The sequence below is a fragment of the Grampus griseus genome, assembly GCF_964374135.1.
Source record: "Grampus griseus genome assembly, chromosome: 19".
In the NCBI taxonomy this organism is placed as follows: Eukaryota; Metazoa; Chordata; class Mammalia; order Artiodactyla; family Delphinidae; genus Grampus; species Grampus griseus.
In genome coordinates, this window is record NC_139013.1 from 8,065,574 (window position 1) to 8,081,881 (window position 16,308).

The window sequence follows — 16,308 nt, forward strand, 5'->3', positions numbered from 1 at the left end:
AGACCTTAGTTCCCTGACCAGGGATTGAACCCAGGCCATCACAGTGAAAGCGTCATTCCTAACCACTGGACTTCCAGGGAATTCCCTGTTATATCTTTTCAAAAATCCGTTCAAAAAACATTTCCGTCATAAAAAGGGAAGTTATAAATTTCATATCAAGGTCAAGTGCCTTTGGCCCGTGTTTGAGCAAATTATGATAGATAAGCTGAGAACACAAGATATAGAGAAAGTGAGAATGTTTTTCTAGGAGAGAAGAACTGAAGCATAGATAGAAATACAGAAAGCTTCTTTTCCAAGGTAGGATACAATCCTGACACCAATTCTGATATGTGGTATGCGGGGTTTTTCCCTCACCTTTCTCCCGACACAAGCTGGGTGTCCTACAATTCAACTCAATTCTGATACTATCTACCCAGAGAAAGCATCAGATTCCGTAGGTTAAGGGCTCAGTCCCACAAGACTGTCCTTACTTCAGTCACAAACCCAGGTTGTCTGTGCTTCTGACCATCTGGATATAAATCAGAGGTTCCCATGACCCCCCCCCCCCCCGGCTTGGGTTTGATTAATTTGCTAGTGGCTCACAGAACTCAGGAAACCAGTTCACTTACTAGATTACTAGTTTATTACAAAGGATATTAAAGAAAATCAACAGCTGGATGGAGAGGTACATAGGACCCAAACAAAAGAGCTTCTGTGCTCAAGAGTTTGGACCTGGCTAGGCAGCCTTTGGCTGTGTCTTTGTTCACCAACATAGAAGCTCTCTGAACCTTCCCATCCTTTTAGGTTTTTATGGCGGCTTCATTACATAAGCATAATTGATTAAATCATTGCCCACTGGTGATTGACTCAACCTGCCCAGGGTGAAGCTGAATCTTCTCTCCCTCCTCCCCTGTCCCCAGAATGCCCATAGGGACTTCCCCAACCCAGCTCCTTCTCCTGGAATAGATGGAAAATTAGATCCTCCCTGCCCTTGGCCACAATGTCAGGGTTTGAGTGGGTGGGGTTTCGGTGGTCTTGTGTGTGTACATTCTCACCAGAGTCTGTCGGGTAAGCAAAAGGGGCTTTCATTATATCCTGGCAGTCTGCCTCTCCCTTCCCCCCAGCACTCCACTCCAGAGCCTGTCACGTGAGTGTTCCCCTCCCAAATCTGATCTAATTCTCTCTCTGCTCTGCTGAGGCCGGCCTGGCCTAAGAGGATTGGAGCATTTGATAAATGGGACCAGGACAGGGTCAGAGGACCGGCTGTGGGGACACTCAGGGGCCAGGATGGCCACAGGAGGGCGGTAGCGAAATGGGGAGACGGAGAGACAGTGGGGCAGAGAGAAAAGCTGAGAGATATTCCTACAGCGTTTGGTAAAACCAAAGGAAGGGATAACACTCCCTGGCTCTGTAGGAAACATTGTTTACCAGATGACCATGAACTTTATGAATTTTCAAATTATCAAGGCCAAAACAACATCCAGATAAGTTGTTAGAATTTTTTAAAAAATTGAGCCAGGTCCCTGGATACAAAATAAATATTTCAGTCAAATCCTATATAAAATTAAAATTTTCTAATTTAAAATGTAAAATTAAATTATAATCATAAAATAAAAATTATAAAATAAACATTTCAATACCATCTAAAATGTCAGGCAATAACAAAGTGCTAGAAATAAACCTACAGAGAGATATACGTAAGACTACTGTGGTTAAATAATAACACTTAATGGAGGGTCTTTGTAGAGAACCAAATGGATGAATAAATAAGTAATATACCTACATAGGAAAGCTCAGTATTGTAAAGATATCAATTAATTCCAAAACCATTTACGGATTTAATGCACTTTTTTTTTTGCGGTACGCGGACCTCTCACTGTTGTGGCCTCTTCCGTTGCAGAGCACAGGCTCCGGACGCGCAGGCTCAGCGGCCATGGCTCACGGGCCCAGCCGCTCACGTGGCATGTGGGATCTTCCCGGACCGGGGCACGAACCCGCGTCCCCTGCATCAGCAGGCGGACTCTCAACCACTGCGCCACCAGGGAAGTCCTAATGCACTTTTTCAAATTCACACTTATTTGAAACTACAAGCAAGGGTAGGTACAAGCCAAAACAAAAATTTCTAGACATCAAGGGAAGGTAAAGATTTAACGCGATTTTAATTAAATTCACTATGAGGCTGGTGAAGGTCCTATAGAAAGTTCTTGGGAGCATCCACGAAAGCGAAATGTACACTGCGAACGTCATTCCACCTCTGATTGAGGCATTGACAGAAATGCCCACGTGCCCCCCAAATACTAACGGGGGGGCGACATTCAGAGCTGCGCGACCCGTGATGGCCTCACAGTGGCACAAAAATGCCCCAGGGATCAAGGGAGGTGCGGACAAGTGGCTGAGAGTAACGAGCTGTGAAGACAAGCGGCCACCGCTTCCCGCATCCGCGCCCATAACGCGCTAGTTCTCTCTGGCCTCGTGGGGTCTGCAGGACTTTGCGGAGAAAGATGACCCTATAAATTCAGTAACCGGCCGGGGCCTACGTCGTTCTCATCCACAAAGCTATCTTCTGTTTGGTACCCAGACGTCGGCAAGGAAGGGTCTTGGCGTGAGAATATCACTGGAATTGGAAAAGGATCTGGGCCAAAGTTGGGGGCGTAGGGGTCCAGAGGCCAGACTGGGGCCGGGGCCGGGGCTGAAGCAGCCTGGACGGGCGCCTGGGCGCCTTGTGCCGGGGCCCACATGGCCCGGCCGTGGCTGGGGATGCTGGGCTCTGGCGCTGGGAGCATCCCCGCGCTGCTGGGCAGAGGGGGCCTGCGGAATCCCGGGCCGTCTGGGAATGCAGGGCCGGCAACTGCGGCGGCAGCGGCAATGACAGGGGCAGGCGCGGGGCCGGGGGCGCCGGGGATCCCGCGGTCCGTGTGAGCATCGCGGGCCCTCTGGCTTCGGCCCTTGGCCAGTCGCTCCAGCCGCGAGCGTTGGGCCCGGCGGTTCTTGAACCACACCTGGGTAAACAGGGGACCGGGACGAGGTGTAAGAGGCGAGAGGCTGCGTGCACTCGCCTCTGCCCCGGGTGTGAAGTCGCCCCGTCCCGGTGAGAAACCGGCCATCCCTCCTCCTCCCCCTGCCAGACCCAATTTGTTGCCCCTGGTGTTCAGGAGGCCGCCGGGGAGGGGTGCAGAGGGCAGGAGGGCCTGGGGGCCAGGAAGGGGTCTGCCCGAGAGGTCCGCGGGTTCAGAGGCCCTGAGGTCTGGGCACGGGGAGACCACGGGGGGCGTCAGTCCCGGCCGGATGCGCTTGGAGGGCTTGTATGGCACAGGGTTGAGGCGGACTCGGGGTCCAGCCCTGGGTCCGCACCCGGGAGACCCCTTGCTTGCTGCGTGACCCAGGGCAGCACCGGACCGCTTTGGCCTTGCTGATCCCCTCCTGCAGAGCGAAGAGGGCGGAAAGGTGGCCCAGGGGCAGGGCACTTGATAGGCGGCGAGGTGGGAGTGCGTCTGGCGGGGGCGGGGAAGGGCGGGGCCTGGTGGGGGGCGCGTCAGACCTGCAGTTTGTGCTCCTCTAGGCTGAGCCTGGTCGCCAGGCGCAGGCGGTCCTGGTAGCCGGGGTACTCATTCTTCTGGAAGTATTCCTTGAGCACGTCCAGTTGCTCTTTGGTGTACACCGTGCGCTCCTGCCGCTTCCTCTTTGGGGGTCCTGCGCTCCGTGTGGGGCCTGGCCAAGGGGGAAGCAGGGTCACATGAGCCCCAGCAACAGCCCCCAGCCCGCCTGGCACCCTCTGCCTACCTGCGCCAGGCCCTTGGGAGCAGCCGGGGGGCTCAGGCCTGAGGGCGGCAGGCAGTGCGTGGAGAAGCCTGCGGCATCGGGACCAGATGTTCTTGGTCGGACTCAAGCTCTCCGTACTTCAGCCCCAGCCCCTGTACCTCTCTGGGCCTCAGGGAACACAGCCTTGAAATGGGCCTGATCACAGCTCCTGGAGTACTGCAGGGCCCCCAGCCTGGGAAGGCACGGAGGACAGGCTCCTTAGCGCTCCCCCTCTCCCATCCAAGGGCTGGAGCCACCCTGACGTTTACAGGGGACCACTGTGTGCCAGACTCTCTGCTCATCTCACCCCAGTAATGTAATTCCATTCCGCAGACTCCGCTAAGCCCTCCCCACAGCACAGCGCAAGAAGCGCTCTCAGACAGCTGGGCCCTTCTCTGGATGCCCAGGAGGCCTCCCAGCCTTGGCCCTAGGACACCCCTTGCACAACCCCACCGCCGGCCCAGAGCCCTCCTGGTGGCCCAGACTCACCCATGAGAGACTTGGGTTCTCGCTTCCTCCTCACTGCTGCTCTGCTGTCTGCATCTGAGGCTCTGCTCACAGGCCCTGGGGCTTACATCCCAGCTTTATGCTGTGCCCACCTGGGCACACCCTAAGGGTCCTGGAACCCACCCTGTCTTGCCCCACCCTCAGACTCACTCCTTTGCAGGAGATGCAATCATTGATTAATCCTTTTTGTATTGAGCCAGCAGCTACTCGCTGGGCCTTTCCTGGGAGCTGCTAATAGCCCTGTGTTTTAAGACAGCCTGGGTCCTGCCCTTTTCCCTTCTGGGATGAATGAACTGGGTCTGGTTTGCCTGTTCGACTCAGGATCTTGGGTCTCAGGAGCCCAGCTTTCTGCCTCTCCCGGCTGCATAGACCTGGAACTAAACATCAGACTGAACTCCTGGGTCGTGCCAGGGTCTCCTGGGGTCAGGGGGGGACACAGCTTAATATGCTCATCCCCAGGGGACTTTTATTATCATCAGTGGGAGATGACAATTAAATAAGTGATCAAGTACAACGTGAAACACAGCAGAGAGAACTTGTTATTCGATTTACGTCACTCTGCACGGCTGCCCACGGGAACATTCTACCATAAGTGGACATATACTCAGCTCCATTTCTGGCAACATTCTGCCATAAGTAGACACCTTTTCTGCTTCTTGGGCAGCTGGGAACACATTGGTCACCAAGACAGTCGATGGTGCTGCTGTCAACAGGGGAGAATCTAGTAATGTCCTTGATCTGTAAGATGTGACTCGAGGCCACCTTCTCCCTACTTTTTGATTTTATTTTATTGAAGTATAGTTGATTTACAATGTTGTGTTAATTTCTGCTGTACATCATAATGATTCAGTTATACATATATAGACGTTGTTTTTCATATTCTTTGCCATTATGGTTTATCACAGGATACTGAATACAGTTCCCTGTGCTATACCGTCGGAACTTGTTGTTTATCCATTCTATATATAATAGTTTGCATCTGCTAATCCCAGACTCCCAATCTTTCCCTTGCCCTCCCCACTACCCCCCCACAGTCTCCCTACTTTTTTTTGTGTGTGTGTGGTTTTTTCCCTTAGATTTTTTTTTTTCAACCCATTTTTCCCACACTACCATTTTGGAATTTATACACACGTGCTGCCTTTTTTTTTTTTCCCCATTAAACTTTAGAAATTCGAACATGCAACAAAGTTTTGGGTTAAAAGGATTTAAATTTGCTTCTGCCATTTGTCTTGGGGATTACACACCGGGACCACTTTAAACTCAATTCTTAGCTCTAGATTTTTTTTCCCCACATAGGAAGTGTAAATTTAGGGCACAAATATTATGAATACCGGCTCGTGGTTATGAATTCTCATGGGAGATTTTTCTTCCCTCCACCTTGCACCAAGGTAGATAAGGCCCTCCCTACTTTTTAAAGGAAATTAAATGGAACATCGTGATGTTTAGCTGGGCAAAGATTTTTTTTTTTTTTTTTTTGGCTGCATCAGGTCTTAGTTGTGGCCAGTGGGCTCTTCTTTGTGGCCCGCGGGCTTCTCCCTAGTAGTGGCGTGCAGGTTTTCTCTTCTCTAGCTGTGGCACGCAGGCTCCAGGACATGTGGGTTCTGTAGTTGTGGCATGCAGGCTCTCTAGTTGAGGCGTGCGAGCTCAGTAGTTGTGGTGAGTGGGCTTAGTTGCCCCGTGGCATGTGAGATCTTAGTTCCCCAACCAGGGATCAAACCTGTGTCCCTGCATTGGAAGGCGGATTCTTTACCACTGGACCACCAGGGAAGTCCCTAGATGAGCAAAGATTGAGAAGAGGGTCCATGCCTCGAATTGGTAGCTGAGGGGTTGGGGAATCTGGCTTTCTCATGTTTTGGGAGTTTAGGTTGGTTTTTGAGACAGACTTGGTGATTGCTGCCAATACAGTCGGCCAAAGACCATCAAGAAAGCACCAGTGTTGGGCTTCTCTGGTGGCACAGTGGTTGAGAGTCCGCCTGCTGTTGCAGAGGACACGGGTTCGTGCCCCGATCCGGGAAGATCCCACATTCCGCGGAGCGGCTGGTCTCGTGAGACGGCCGCTGAGCCTGTGTGTCCGGAGCCTGTGCTCCACAACGGAAGAGGCCACGACAGTGAAAAGCCCGTGTATCGCAAAAACAAACAAAAAACATGAAACATAATGTTTTCTATGAGATTTTTTGCAGATACCTTTTATTAAATTAAGGGATTTGCTTCTGTTCCTCTTTTCTAAGAGTTTGTTCTTTTTAGTCAAAAATGGATTTTGAGGGACTTCCCTGGTGGTCCAGAGGCTAAGACTCCACGCTTCCAATGCAGGGGGCCCGGGTTCGATCCCTGGTCAGGGAACTAGATCCCACATGCCACAACTAAGAGTTCCCATGCTGCAACTAAAGATCCCACATGCCACAACTAAAGATCCGTATGCTGCAACACAGCTCCTGTATGCAGCAACGGAGATCCCATGTGCTGCAACTAGGACTCAGAACAGCCAAATAAATAAATAAATAATTTTTAAAATGGCTTAAAAATGAATTTTGAGTTTTATCAAGTGCTTTCCCTGCATATACTGAAATGATATTATCTTCTCTTTATTATAGTAATGTGTCAAATTACCTTCCTTGGTTTTTTAATATTAAGCCGTTCTTGCATTCCTGGCATAAACTCAGCTTGGTCAGGTATTATCCCTCCTCTGTAATATATGTTGTATTCTATTTAGTAATGTTTTGTCTAAGGTTTCTATATCTAAGCTCATGACCTATAATTTTCCTTTATTTTAATGTTCTTGCCATGTTTTTGATATCAGGGTTATGCAGACCTCATAAAATGAAAAATGTTCCTTCTCTTTCAATTCTCTGGAAGTTTGCATAAAATCAATGTAATTTCTTTCTCAATTGTTTTGTGGAATTTGTTGTGAAGACAAATGGGCATGAAGTGTTCTTTGTGAGAAAAACTTAAATTACGGATTACTCTTCTTTAATAGCACTATTCAGATTTTCTATTTTTGTGTGTTCTTGCCTTGGCAAGCTGTGGTCTCCTAGGATCTTGTCATCTAAATTTTCAAATTTCTTGCCATAAAATTGTTCACAATATCCTCTTATGATCATTAATGTCTTTAGTGTAGGATCTTTAGTAATGTCCCCTTCCCTTCTTTATATTGGTAATTTCTCTCTTTTTCTCTTAGTCTTTTCAGGAGCTATTCACCGCCGTGGCCTCTCCCGTTGCAGAGCACAGGCTCCGGACGCGCAGGCCCAGCGGCCATGGCCCACGGGCCCAGCCGCTTCAGGAGCTATTGATTTTATTAGTCTCTAACAAAACTTATGTCTTTGTTGTTTTTTCTGTTGTACATTTTTAATTTTATTAATTTCTGCTCTCATCTTTATTCCCTCATTTCTAACTTACTGAGATGATGTTAAAGATGGTTGATTTTAATCTTTCTTCTTATCTGATATCCGACATATCACTTAATACTATAGATAAATCAAATGGAAATTAGGATATTATGAACAACTGTATGCCAATAAACTTGGCAACTTAGAGGAAATGTACAAACTCCTGGAGAAATACAACTTTCTGAAACTGACACAGAAAGAAATTTTAAAATATGAACAATTACATGTATGTTAAATAAATGAAATACATAATTAACCTTCCTAAAAAAAAAAAACACTCCTCCAGCCTCATATGCTTCCCTGTTGAACTCTATCACATAGTTAAAGAAGAAATAATACCTTGCACGAACTCCCCCTCCTGACATCTGTCTTGTCTTTTCTTTCCCTAACGAGTCTCCTCCTCTGCTCTGCTTTCTGTTCCTCTTTCTCAGAACGTATTTTCTGCTCTGTTTCTGCACCCTCTTGACTTCTTTCCCTCTTTTTCATGTTCTCCATATTTTGAGGGGCTGAAAGCATCATCTCTGAAGTCACCAAACAGGGGGTGCATTTGCAGCCTGTGTGGTCCCAGGGCCATTCCATTCTCATCTCGCAGTCTCTGTTTCTTCATCTTTAACTTGAAAAGCACCAGGATGGCTGGAACAGGATCCCGATCATCTTGGGAAAGTGACTTAACCCCTCCTGATCCAGAAAATACGGGAGGTGGGGGGTGGCCCCTACTTCATGAGGTTGTAATGAAATTTAATAAGGGAGAGATACGGGAGAAGTGGCTGGCACATAGCAAAGAGCTCCATAAAGAGTTTAGCTGTGATTTTATTATCATTGTGTGTCCCAGGCGTGATTTCACATGGAGGGGATAAGGGTGGAGGAGGACATCACTTAGTTAAAATTCAGTTGTCTCCACAAAGTACCTTTCCCCCATGGGTCATGCGTCTGTGTCTAATCCCCGGTAATTCTCCTGCCATTCTGCTGAGGCTGGACCATCATAAGAGGATTGGAGCATTTGCTAAATTAGTCCTGTTCAGGGACAGAGGAAACATCCAGGGAGGGGCTCAGAGATCAGGAGGAACATGAGGGAGGTCAGAGACGTATGGGGGTGAGGAGAGAGATGAAGAGAGGAAAAAAGAAGAGAGAAATACCCTTGAGCTTGAGACCAAAGAAGAAAGAGACAGGCAAGAAAGAAGCGAGAGTGACAGACAGGATCAAAAATGGGGAGGAAGGAGGAAATGCCAGGAGCGTCCTGAAGGTCTGCATCCTAACACAAGGACTATAATCCTAGTTCTACCTCCTCTTAGTTGTGGAACCTTGGGCAGGTCACCTGACCTCCCTTTGCCTCAGTGAGAGGCAATCACAGCATCGAATAATCACAGCATCGATCTGATGATAATAGCATCTTTCTGGTGGATTGTTTTGAGAATTGAAAGAGTTGGGACTGGCTTTCTCCAGTCCTGGCAAATAGTACCTGCTCAGTAAATTTTTTCTTTTCTTTCCCTTCCAATGTATTGAGTTATAATTTACATACTATAAATTCCACCTATTTTAACCATACAACTTGATGAGTTTGGGCAATCACATACAGGGGTGGAAATACCACCATAGTCAAGATATAGAATATTTCTAGTACCTCAAAAAGGGCCCCTTTTGTCCCTTTGCGGTGAATCTAATCCACTGATTCCCCAGATCCTGCCAATCACTATTCACTTTCGGCTGCTATGGTTTTATCTTTTCTAGAACTTCATGTAAGTGGAATCATATTGTATGGACTCTGCTTTGAGCCTGGTTTCTTCCACTGAGGAGTATCCCATTGTCTGGTTGCACCAGTTTTTTTAGCCATTCACCTGTTAACGGACATTTGGATTGTTTCCAGTTTGAGGCCATTGTGAATAAAGTCGCTACGCCTGGCGCAAGCAGAATTTCAGGAAACATTTTAGGGTAAGATAAACATTTAGCATAATGTCTTCAAGGTAGGCATTTGGGTTGTTTCCATCCTTTGTGTTATTGTGAATAGTGCTGCTACGAACACGAGTGCACACGTTTTTGTTTGAGCACCTGTTTTCAATTCTTTGGGGTATATACTTAGGAGTGGAATTGCTGGGTCATTATCTAATTCCAGAACTTTTTCATCACCCCAAAGAGAAACCCCTTCACCCATTAAGCAGTCACTCCCCAGTTTCCCCCCCTCCCTCAGTCCCTGGCAAACTCTAATCTGCTTTCCATCTCTATAGATTTGCCTATTCTGGACTTTTCGTATAAATGGACTCCCATGATATATAGCTTTGCATGCCTTGTTTCTTCTGTGCATGTATTTAATACCACTGAGTTGCACACTTTAAAATTTAATAATGGTCAGTTACATGTGATGTGTATTTTACCATAAAAATAAAGAAGCGCTTACTGGGGTCTTAGCATGGACCAGGCTTCAGGACCAAGTACTTAACATAATGATGTCATTAAATTCTCTTGAGGTAGGTCCTCTCAATGCCTTATGTTACAGATGAGGAAACTGAGGTTGGGAGAAACAAATTGCCCAAGGTCATAGGACCAGAAGTGGCTGAGCCAGGCTCGGAGAGCAAGTTTGTCTGACCTCACCAATTCAGTGTTTGATACACACACACACACACACACACACACACACACACACACACACACATTTTAACCCAGAGCACAGTGATTGACAGGGACAGAAGAAGAGCTTGATGACTTGGAGTTGGAGAAACAGAAAGGCAAAGACTAAGGAAAAGAGAATAAGGGGAAAGAAAGAAAAAGACAAAAATCATCTAAAAGAAATGGGGACCTGGGAGTCTGAGACTCAATAGTAAGGAGGGAAAAAGAAAAAAAGGAAAGAGAAAAGAAGAGAGATGGAAGAGAAATGGTGGGAAATCAAAAGTGACCAGGGAGAAGGGATGGAAAGTGGCAAGGATGGAAGGGGAAAGGTGGAGGTGTGAGATGAAGCTGCAGAGGTCTAGAGGCTGATGAGGAGGGCTTAAACCTCACATGGACTGGGACTTCCCTGGTGGCGCAGTGGTTAAGAATCTGCCTGCCAATGCAGGGCACATGGGTTCGATCCCTGGTCCGGGAAGATCCCACATGCCATGGAACAACTAAGCCCATGAGCCGCAACTACAGAGCCCGCATGCCGCAACTACTAAAGTCCATGTGCCTAGAGCCTGTGCTCTGCGACAAGAGAAGCTACGTCAATGAGAAGCCTGTGCACCGCAACAAAGAGCAGCCCTCGCTCGCCGCAACTAGAGAAAGCCCGCATGCAGCAACAAGACCCAACGCAGCTATAAATAAATAAATAAATAAACCTCACATGGACCACTGAAGCAAGAAGCATGGTCATCACTCCCTTGCAGCGAGGGAGGGGCCCAGTGAGGTAACAGCAGGTGGAAGCTGGCCGTCTGGAGCCCATGTCCCTGCCTAATTGGCTTTAGGGAGATATCACGGAAAAGACGGTGACCAGACAGAGAAAGCACATGGACGCACCCATGTCCCCAGAGAAAGAAGGTGGGGGAGAGAGGGTGGGGACAGAGCAATCCTTGTTTTTACTTCCTCAGGTCTGCACCTACATGGAAACAAAAAAAAAATCACCCAGACTTTAAGCGGGATTCAACATTTTAATCATTTTCACTCCACAGGTGGCCAGCGAAGGGAGACCTGGAGTTCCAGTGAGTGGGAAAGGGGAGGACAGTGGGCCTGACACAGAGTGAGGGAGGCCCCTTGCCTCTTGCTCTGTCCCCAATTCACTTGTCACTCTTCCTGGCTTTAGGAAGCCCCAATGGACATCTGAAGAACCAATGTTCAGGAGGCTGGCCCAGGGAAAGGAACCTGGAATCTCCCAAAAGATTCAACTCCTCCCTCTGTCCAACTCCTAGAGAACTCTCAGAAGACACCAGGACAGGGGTCTCTTGAAGTCTTGACCTGTGACTGTGACTCCCCCATCCAGCCACTATTACTTTCCACCCTCCTCCAGAATATCGTGGCCATCCTCCAAGCCCTCCCTGGACCTCCTTATTGAGCTGCCTTTGAATTGCTTGCACAAGACACACCCTCCTCTATGAATGGGGAACTCCGTGGGGCAGGGAGAGACTCTTGTTTACACCTGAGACCCCAGCCTCCAGCTCAGAGAGTGCGAGTCTCTGCAAAATGACTAACGGACGTGGCATCCCCGTCCCAATTTTTGCACAGATCCAGAGCACAATGTCCTCTCCTACCTGTCTCTACCCTGAAAATTTTGCCTGGATCCCCCATCTCGTACCCCAACATATGCCGTCCTTCTCTGTTTATTCATTGCTTCCCACAGTGGACTCTGGGCCTAATGTCCCAGCACAACTCAGACCCATGAGAGATGATCGAGAAGTATGTTGAGTAAACCACCTTTGTGGGCTCTAATGATTGCAGTGTGCCCTCCAGGGTCTAGGCTGTGTGGACCTCTCCTGACCTGGACCCGGAAGAATCATCCAATGTCTCTCAGCCTCTCTTTGCACTGTGCCTTCCTCCTGACATTCCTTCCTGCACTGGGGGCCTGGAGCCTGCTTGTCCTGGCTCATGAGCACAGATTACAAGTGTCTCTTCCCACCTCCGAGTTCAGGGACCTCAGCTTGATGCCCTGAAATCAGCCACGGTGGGAGTATTTACACCATGGAAATGGGCAACCACTACAAATCAGGGCTTTCCTCTTCTTTCAGGAATCCATTGTTAAGCGTCTCCCAGCACACCACCCCCTTACTTTCTTTCACCCCTTGCCTTGTGAAACGCCCCCCCAGTGAAAGGCTCGTGGCTGCTGCCTTCCCCACCCAAAAATGAAAGGAGAACTCAGATTGAGAAGGCAGGTGCCAAAGTACCAAACTTCCAAGAGTGTCAAAATGCCTGAATCCTTCTTCAAATTCTCACAATGCTTGTCTCTGTGGCCATGGGTCAGACTGCATTGAAAGAAATATGGTGCTGCCCCAGGAAAACTTCCCAGACCAAGCTCTATGTATTGTCCAATCCCACAATCGAAACTGAAAACAGAACATCTAAAAGAGGGAATGTGTGTTTGGGATGTGGGGCTGCCTCCAAACCCATTTCTCACCCCCGCCTCTTGTATATTTGCAGGTGGGAAGCCTGTCCACCTCTTCTTCTCTTTGAAATACCCACAACCATAGTCGGTGCACCCCACACAACAATGACGACGATTCCTCCAATGTGTGGGTGAAGTTCACCTTTAGAAAATGCGAAAACAAAAGAAAACAAAACAGATGTGAAACAGGCAACTTGCCTTCCATTCTTCCACCAAGTATGCCCATTTCCGATGTCCAAATGAATGAATGATGAAATGTCTTTAAGAAGAAACTAAGAAGAAGAAGAAGAAAAAGAGAAAAAAAAATATATATCAAACAGCCCCCTAAGCCTATCATGTAAACCTGACATTTGTGAAATATGTAAAATTGTCAAATGAATTTCTGAACTTAACTGTGTAATTGGCCTAAGGTTCCATCCTGGGGCTTTGTAAAGTCTGTCTTTGGAGTTTCTAGAAGGATCTCTACTCATATGCTAAAGATGTGTCCCAAATGGAAAGTGAAGGCATCGAGCCTCCCTCCCTGTTTGTTCAAGGACACCGTGATTCTGACCTAAACATTACCCCAAATCAGCTGCACGTTTGGTTTAATTTTGTCTCAGGGCAAATTCTCAGCACCAGTTTCTGGAGTCTGGGGCTCATGGTTTGAAATGCCGGTTGGACTCCATGCGAGACGGCATTGGGGTTGAGAGAATGACTAAGACTTATGGGGCCCCCCAGGAGGAAAGGGGTGGACTGGGTTGGGCTAAGTTGCACTGGAGCCAAAGAGGCCATGACCTTTGGAAGGGGTGGTCAGCTCCTGCCACCTTCTCAGGGATGCCGCCCCAGGGCAGGCTGGGACAATGTGCAAGGAGGCAGTTGGGACAAGGGATGGAGAAGGAGAATCCTCTACAAGATCTGAAACTTCCAGGCACTCTGATCCTTGTAGTCCAGGGGGTCCATGGGGTTGTAGGTGAATTTCCAGGTGCCTGTGGGGTCCTTGAATTCTAAGCTGTCCACAGGGCTGTAGGTACCATAGCTCTGGCCTGACAGGGAGGTGGGGGACTGGGTCAGTGAGGGCCCCATGGAGGGGCCAGAAAGGGGGCTGAGAGCCGGGCCCCCCAACTGGGGCACCATGGGAGAAAGGTAGGGATCCAGGCCGCTGAAATAGGAGCTCGGCGACCCATACGCCGAGGGGGAGGAGCAGAAAGCAGAGGCGGGGGCGTAGGTCATGGCGTAGGGCGCCGACGTCAGAGAAGGGCCCGAGGCCACTAGCCCAGCCCGCTGTGCCTCGGGCAACGGGGACTCTGAGGCCGGACTCCAAATGGACACCGTGGCCACCGCCGCGGTGGGGGAGCCTGAGGGCCCGGGTAGAGGGGGGCTGTAGGAATCTGAGATGCCCAGCGGGTCTGGACAGACATCCGTGGACGATCTTGGAGAGGTGCCTGCCTTCCTCTTGGCAGGACGAGCCTTGGCTGGTGCCCCTGGGGGCTGCTGTTGCTGTTTCTGCTGCTGCCGCTGCTGTCGACACTTAGCCCTGCGGTTCTTGAACCAGACCTGGGGGTGAGAGGGGAGGTCGGGGTGGGTGAGCGGGAAGGAGGCCCGGGGGAGCCTTCATGGTGCCCAGGAATGATGACATACAGTTGTGTGTATATACATACAATATACATACATACATACTTTCATCTGTCCAATCCTATGCACAGATGTACACATACTGTCATACAAACAAGCATATATACATTCATACATACATCGTACACCCATACAATCATACAAACGCACACATACACGTTTACCCATCCATCCATCCATCCGTCCATCCATCCAACTGGTTAATAAGCATGGATTAACCATCTTCTACTACTCTGGGGACACACAAGTGAAGCTGACATTCTAGTTGAGAGAGACAGGTTAAAAATAAACAGGAAGTCAGCAAATCACATAGTATTTAGAAAGTGATAAATACTATGAAAGAACCAGTTGATCAGGATAAGGGCGGGCAGCAGGGTGGGGTGGCAGGGGAAGGTTGCGGCTTCAAATGCCAAAGGGGGTGTAGGTCTCATTGACTAGCAAGGTGACTTGATTGGTTGATAAAGACTTGAAGAGGGTGATGGGGAATATACCTTCCAGGTAGAGGGAACAGAGAGTGCAAAGGTCCTGAGGCAGGAGTGTGTTTGGTGGGCATGCTAGAGGAAGGACCAGGGGCCAGTGTTGCTGGAGTAGAGTGAGAAGGGGTAGGAGTGTAAGAGAAGACGCCAGCGAAATAATAGAGGCGAGGGATTACTAGGACACGTTATGACTTTGGCTGTGACTTTGCGACCTCTCCCTCTTCCCTTCACTCTGGGTCCCAGGAAGGACCAGAGGAATCCAGAGACCAGAACACCCCACCTGAACCCTGGACTCAGGCAGATTGATCTTCAGAGCCACCTCCTCACGGGCATACACGTCCGGGTACTGAGTCTTAGCAAACAGGGCCTCCAGCTCCTCCAACTGGCTTCGTGTGAAGGTGGTCCGTTCCCGCCGCTGCTTTCTCGGGGCGCCTGGTGTAGGGACAGGAAAATGGGACCTTCAGGTGACCTGAGACGCCATTCTCTTCATCTGCTGATGTGAGGTCCTGAGCGTACATGGGATGCTGAGAAGCTCCTTCTGAGTGTTCAACTGCCCAAACTAAGGGGGTGCCGATTCCCTGAACTTCTAGACCTCACTCTGTCCCCCTGGAAAATGGGGTCCCCCTTTGTCTGTCATTGGGGGGCTCATGCTTCTCCCTGAGGAGAACTGGCTTTAGCCATGTAAGGAGGTATATGAGTTTGACTTTCATCCCCTTTCTAAAATTTCTTCTGCACTAAGACATGCAGTTGAAACATGACATCTTGGATACACAGCCTATAAAAGTGGCAGGTCCATAACAGTCAACTTAATAAAGTTTTTAAAAAACACCTAAAGAATAACGCCACCAAAAACAGAGTGCTTCCTTCTTTGAGAAATAAAGCACTGCTAACAGGTGGGGATTCCTCTAGGTCCCCCTTCCAGATCGCTTCCCTCCTTCACCCCAGAGGGAACGACTATCCTCTATTTCTATGACGGTCCCTATGGTTACCTGCATCCCTAAGAGATGTGGAGGGGTGTTTGGCATTTACAGGTGAACACATTTGGCTGGTGTACGGCCCTCACGTCACCCCTGGAAGTGCCCATCCTCCTCCTGAGGGCAAGGGACCCCAGAGGTCCCCAGGAGATGGGGGCCAGCTGGGGGTGGCGGGGAGAAGGACCGTACTCACTCGGGTAGGACACAGCTTGGTGCATTAGATCCACGCTAGGGCCGCTCAGGGCCAAGGCGTTGACGGAATAGTGGGGCCCCGGGTTCATATACGCCATCATGATCCTCGAGGATGCTGGGGCCCAGGTCAGTGGGCCTGCAAGAGAAGGGTGGGTACTCAAGCACTCCCCAGTTCATCACCGCGTGGTTCATATCCTGCCTCAGTCTCTTCTTAGGTGCGTGACCTTGGGCAACGTATCCCCCTCTCTGTGCCTCAGTTTCCCCACCTATAAAACAGCCCTCTGCTTAAGGTCATCAAAGCTTCAGTGAGGCTCTGTAAAGCAGAGAGC

General features: G+C 49.2%; 1 protein-coding gene across 1 annotated transcript; it reads right to left on the bottom strand.

Annotated features, from left to right (window-relative positions):
• Window positions 1–13,611: 13,611 nt before the first annotated feature.
• LOC309836758 (cone-rod homeobox protein) lies at window positions 13,612–16,080 on the bottom strand (the record flags this gene model as incomplete). Its single annotated transcript, XM_082676891.1, has 3 exons — window positions 13,612–14,259; window positions 15,094–15,245; window positions 15,981–16,080. 3 exons carry the CDS (start codon window positions 16,078–16,080, stop codon window positions 13,612–13,614), a joined length of 900 nt encoding a protein of 299 aa, XP_082533017.1.
• Window positions 16,081–16,308: the final 228 nt, after the last annotated feature.